The sequence below is a fragment of the Salvelinus namaycush genome, unplaced genomic scaffold (assembly GCF_016432855.1).
Source record: "Salvelinus namaycush isolate Seneca unplaced genomic scaffold, SaNama_1.0 Scaffold2107, whole genome shotgun sequence".
NCBI lineage: Eukaryota > Metazoa > Chordata > Actinopteri > Salmoniformes > Salmonidae > Salvelinus > Salvelinus namaycush.
In genome coordinates this window covers 38,611-44,461 of record NW_024058906.1, presented here as the reverse complement: position 1 = coordinate 44,461, position 5,851 = coordinate 38,611, and the positions used below count along the sequence as shown (strand labels likewise).

General features: G+C 46.4%; 1 protein-coding gene across 1 annotated transcript; it reads right to left on the bottom strand.

The window, feature by feature from the left end:
• Positions 1-2,409: 2,409 nt before the first annotated feature.
• Positions 2,410-4,809, bottom strand: LOC120038220 (uncharacterized PPE family protein PPE12-like; the record flags this gene model as incomplete). Its single annotated transcript, XM_038984077.1, has 4 exons — positions 3,808-4,809; positions 2,977-3,284; positions 2,789-2,801; positions 2,410-2,535 (listed from the first exon to the last, which is right to left on the bottom strand). Coding segments are annotated over exons 1-4 (1,449 nt in total), but the record flags the coding sequence as incomplete, so codon positions are not given.
• Positions 4,810-5,851: the final 1,042 nt, after the last annotated feature.

Here is a 5,851-nt window from a genome sequence, read left to right as displayed (position 1 = left end):
AGGCGGCAGCTTTCCTTAGGGTGTCGTCGTCCACATCTTTAGGTACGGCCACCAGAGGAGGGTAGGAGGAACACACACTGTAGTCCTTATTCACATCACTCAGACGCCACTCTTCAGTCTGGGAGAGATGGAGGGATGGAGAGGAGGGATGGATGGAGGAAGAGGAGGGAGGAGGGGATGGATGGAGAGGAGGGATGGAGAGGAAGGATGGATGGATGGAGGGAGAGGAGGGAGGAGGGGATGGATGGAGAGGAGGGATGGATGGAGGGAGAGGAGGGAGGGAGGAGGGGATGGATGGAGAGGAGGGATGGAGAGGAAGGATGGATGGATGGAGGGAGAGGAGGGAGGAGGGGATGGATGGAGAGGAGGGATGGATGGAGGGAGAGGAGGGATGGATGGAGGGAGAGGAGGGAGGGGGGGATGGATGGAGAGGAGGGATGGAGGGATGGAGAGGAAGGATGGAGAGGAGGGATGGAGGGAGGTGGGGAGGGTATGGATGGAGAGGAGGGATGGATGGGGAGGAGGGATGGATGGAGAGGAGGGATGGATGGAGGGAGAGGAGGGAGGTGGGGAGGGGATGGATGGATGGAGGGAAGGAGATGAGGGAGGGAGAGGGGGGAGGTGGGGAGGGAATGGATGGATGGAGGGAGGGAGAGGGGGGAAGGCGGGAATAGAGGGAGGTAGGGATGGATGGAGAGGAGGGAGGGAGAGGGAGGGATGGAGGGGGAGGAGGGATTAGAGGGAGAGGAGGGATGGAGGGGGAGGAGGGAAGGCGGGAATAGAGGGAGGTGGGGATGGATGGAGGGGGATGGATGGAGGGAGAGTGGGGGGTAGCGAGGGAGGGGGGGTAGCGAGGGGGGGGGGGGTAGCGAGGGAGGGAGGGTAGCGAGGGAGGGGGGTAGCGAGGGAGGGAGGGTAGCGAGGAAGGGGGGGGTAGCGAGGAAGGGGGGGGTAGCGAGGGAGGGAGGGTAGCGAGGGAGGGAGGGTAGCGAGGGAGGGAGGGTAGCGAGGGAGGGAGGGTAGCGAGGGAGGGAGGGTTTTGATCATTATAATAGTTAAGGAAAGCTGGGGTTTTATATACCACTTTGTGACATCTGCTGATGTAAAAAGGGCTTTAAAAAACATTTGATTTGAGTTGACAGAACATTATTGAAAATTAACATAACGAAAGAGCTGTTTTCCTCATTTGACAAATAAACCTGGAAACATCCAGATCTAAAAGAAACAGCCATACAAAACGCAGCGGTAATTAGAAACAGCCATACAAAACGCAGCGGTAATTAGAAACAGCCATACAACACTCAGAGGTAATTAGAAACAGCCATACAACACGCAGCGGTAATTAGAAACAGCCATACAACACGCAGAGGTAATTAGAAACAGCCATACAACACGCAGAGGTAATTAGAAACAGCCATACAAAACGCAGCGGTAATTAGAAACAGCCATACAACACGCAGAGGTAATTAGAAACAGCCATACAAAACGCAGAGGTAATTAGAAACAGCCATACAACACGCAGCGGTAATTAGAAACAGCCATACAACACGCAGAGGTAATTAGAAACAGCCATACAAAACGCAGAGGTAATTAGAAACAGCCATACAACACGCAGCGGTAATTAGAAACAGCCATACAACACGCAGAGGTAATTAGAAACAGCCATACAACACGCAGCGGTAATTAGAAACAGCCATACAACACGCAGCGGTAATTAGAAACAGCCATACAACACGCAGAGGTAATTAGAAACAGCCATACAACACGCAGCGGTAATTAGAAACAGCCATACAACACGCAGAGGTAATTAGAAACAGAGGTAATTACCTCAATATACACTGGGTGCACATAACATTAGGAAGACATGCTCTTTCCATGATATAGACTGACCAGGTGAATCCAGGTGAAAGATATGATCCCTTATTGACGTCACTTGTTAAATCCACTTCAAATCAGTGTAGATGAAGGGGAGGAGACGGGTTGAAGAAGGATTTTTAAGTCTTGAGACATGGATTGTGTATGTCTGCCATTCAGAGGGTGAATGGGCAAGACAAAATATTTAAGTGCCTTTGAATGGGGGTACGGTGGTAGTAACCAGGCGTACCGGTTTGTGTCAAACTGTAACACTGCTGGGTTTCTCCACACTCAACAGTTTCCTGTGTGTATCAAGAATGGTCCACCACCCAAAGGACATCCAGCAAACTTGACATCCGTGGGAATCAACATGGGCCAGCATCCCTGTGGAACGCTTTCGACACCTTGTAGAGTCCGTGACCTAGATAACTGAGGCTGTTCTGAGGGTCAAAAAAGGGGGGATGCAACTCAATATTAGGAAGGTGTTCTTAATGTTTTGTACACTCAGCGTATTATCTAAGCAGGTTCCAGAGTGAGCAGAGCAGCCCTACATACCATGGACTCTAGGTCTTTGAAAGCATCCTCTGGTAGGAAAGACTTCCATCCATCCTCGAGGACCTGAAACATGGGTCGGTAGAAGAACGGGTACATCAACGAGACAGAGTCCAGAGTGGACAGAACCTAGAGGAAGAGAGGAGATCTTATGTTAATTGTGCACTCTATAGTGAACGAGTGCACACTTCATAGAGAATGTGACCACAGCCTGAGAACCATAGCTGGTAATCTCAGCCCCCAGGTTATTGCACACAGCACATACAAGCCTGGGATATCAACCACTCAGAGTTGACCTTAGTGGGAGTGACCATAGAATTCTATGGGCCCTACTGACTAAAGTATTTGTCATCATTTAATCTTAGCGAATCACATGACTGACGTGTGGCTCTGTGCTTTGGTAGTGTACAGGGGAGAGTTAGGGGGAAGGTGTTGTCGGAGAGGATTGGTGGATGGTTTGACCCGTTGGTCCACAAGACTCTTCACGCATTTAGGCGGAAGTGTCTGGGAATGAGATAAGAGCCACAGAGAAACTCCTCTAGAGGTCTATCTCCAGGTTGGGATTAATACCAGTTTATCTCCAGGTTGGGATTAATACCAGAGTTTATCTCCAGGTTGGGATTAATACCAGAGTTTATCTCCAGGTTGGGATTAATACCAGAGTTCATCTCCAGGTTGGGATTAATACCAGAGTTTATCTCCAGGTTGGGATTAATACCAGAGTTTATCTCCAGGTTGGGATTAATACCAGAGATTATCTCCAGGTTGGGATGAATACCAGAGTTAAACTCCAGGTTGGGATGAATACCAGAGTTTATCTCCAGGTTGGGATTAATACCAGAGTTTATCTCCAGGTTGGGATTAATACCAGAGTTTATCTGCAGGTTGGGATTAATACCAGAGTTTATCTCCAGGTTGGGATTAATACCAGAGTTAATTCCAGGTTGGAATTGATACCAGAGTTTATCTCCAGGTTGGGATTGATACCAGAGTTTATCGCCAGGTTGGGATTAAAACCAGAGTTTATCTCCAGATTGGGATTGATACCAGAGTTTATCTCCAGGTTGGGATTAATACCAGAGTTTATCTCCAGGTTGGGATTAATACCAGAGTTTATCTCCAGGTTGGGACTAATACCAGAGTTTATCTCCAGGTTGGGATTGATACCAGAGTTTATCTCCAGGTTGGGATTAATACCAGAGTTTATCTCCAGGTTGGGATTAATACCAGAGTTTATCTCCAGGTTGGGATTAATACCAGAGTTTATCTCCAGGTTGGGATTGATACCAGAGTTTATCTCCAGGTTGGGATTAATACCAGTTTATCTCCAGGTTGGGATTAGTACCAGTTTATCTCCAGGTTGGGATTGATACCAGTTTATCTCCAGGTTGGGATTAATACCAGTTTATCTCCAGGTTGGGATTGATACCAGTTTATCTCCAGGTTGGGATTAATACCAGAGTTCATCTCCAGGTTGGGATTAATACCAGAGTTTATCTCCAGGTTGGGATTAATACCAGAGTTTATCTCCAGGTTGGGATTAATACCAGAGCTCATCTCCAGGTTGGGATTAATACCAGAGTTTATCTCCAGGTTGGGATTAATACCAGAGTTCATCTCCAGGTTGGGATTAATACCAGAGTTTATCTCCAGGTTGGGATTAATACCAGAGTTTATCTCCAGGTTGGGATTAATGCCAGAGTTTATCTCCAGGTTGGGATTAATGCCAGAGTTTATCTCCAGGTTGGGATTAATACCAGAGTTTATCTCCAGGTTGGGATTAATACCAGAGTTTATCTCCAGGTTGGGATTAATACCAGAGTTTATCTCCAGGTTGGGATTAATACCAGAGTTTATCTCCAGGTTGGGATTGATACCAGAGTTTATCTCCAGGTTGGGATTAATACCAGAGTTTATCTCCAGGTTGGGATTAATACCAGAGTTTATCTCCAGGTTGGGATTAATACCTGAGTTTATCTCCAGGTTGGGATTGATACCAGAGTTTATCTCCAGATTGGGATTGATACCAGAGTTTATCTCCAGGTTGGGATTAATACCAGAGTTTATCTCCAGGTTGGGATTAATACCAGAGTTTATCTCCAGGTTGGGATTGATACCAGAGTTTATCTCCAGGTTGGGATTGATACCAGAGTTTATCTCCAGGTTGGGATTGATACCAGAGTTTATCTCCAGGTTGGGATTAATACCAGAGTTTATCTCCAGGTTGGGATTAATACCAGAGTTTATCTCCAGGTTGGGATTAATACCAGAGTTTATCTCCAGGTTGGGATTAATACCAGAGTTTATCTCCAGGTTGGGATTAATACCAGAGTTTATCTCCAGGTTGGGATTGATACCAGAGTTTATCTCCAGGTTGGGATTAATACCAGAGTTTATCTCCATGTTGGGATTAATACCAGAGTTTATCTCCAGGTTGGGATTAATACCAGAGTTTATCTCCAGGTTGGGATTGATACCAGAGTTTATCTCCAGGTTGGGATTGATACCAGAGTTTATCTCCAGGTTGGGATTAATACCAGTTTATCTCCAGGTTGGGATTAATACCAGTTTATCTCCAGGTTGGGATTAATACCAGTTTATCTCCAGGTTGGGATTGATACCAGTTTATCTCCAGGTTGGGATTAATACCAGTTTATCTCCAGGTTGGGATTGATACCAGTTTATCTCCAGGTTGGGATTGATACCAGTTTATCTCCAGGTTGGGATTAATACCAGAGTTTATCTCCAGGTTGGGATTAATACCAGAGTTTATCTCCAGGTTGGGATTAATACCAGTTTATCTCCAGGTTGGGATTAATACCAGTTTATCTCCAGGTTGGGATTGATACCAGTTTATCTCCAGGTTGGGATTAATACCAGTTTATCTCCAGGTTGGGATTGATACCAGAGTTTATCTCCAGGTTGGGATTGATACCAGAGTTTATCTCCAGGTTGGGATTGATACCAGAGTTTATCTCCAGGTTGGGATTGATACCAGAGTTTATCTCCAGGTTGGGATTAATACCAGAGTTTATCTCCAGGTTGGGATTAATACCAGAGTTTATCTCCAGGTTGGGATTAATACCAGAGTTTATCTCCAGGTTGGGATTAATACCAGAGTTTATCTCCAGGTTGGGATTAATATCAGAGGATAGTTTACTGGTCATCCTGCATTGTTCCTATTCATTCCATTGCTGTTCCAATATGAAACATGGAGACTAAAGTCCCTCCTCACCTCGATAGAGCTGGCGATGTTGAGGCACTCCTCCATGCCAGGGATATCCAGCTGAATCACCCTGAGGTCTTTACACTTGACTATGATGGTGCCCAGAGACCCCACAAACCTGCAGACAGGGGGAGGAGAAGGTTAACACTGACCCTAAACCTGACCATAACCCCTCACCCTGGCCTCTCCTTACCCTGATCCCAACCCCTCACCCTTAGC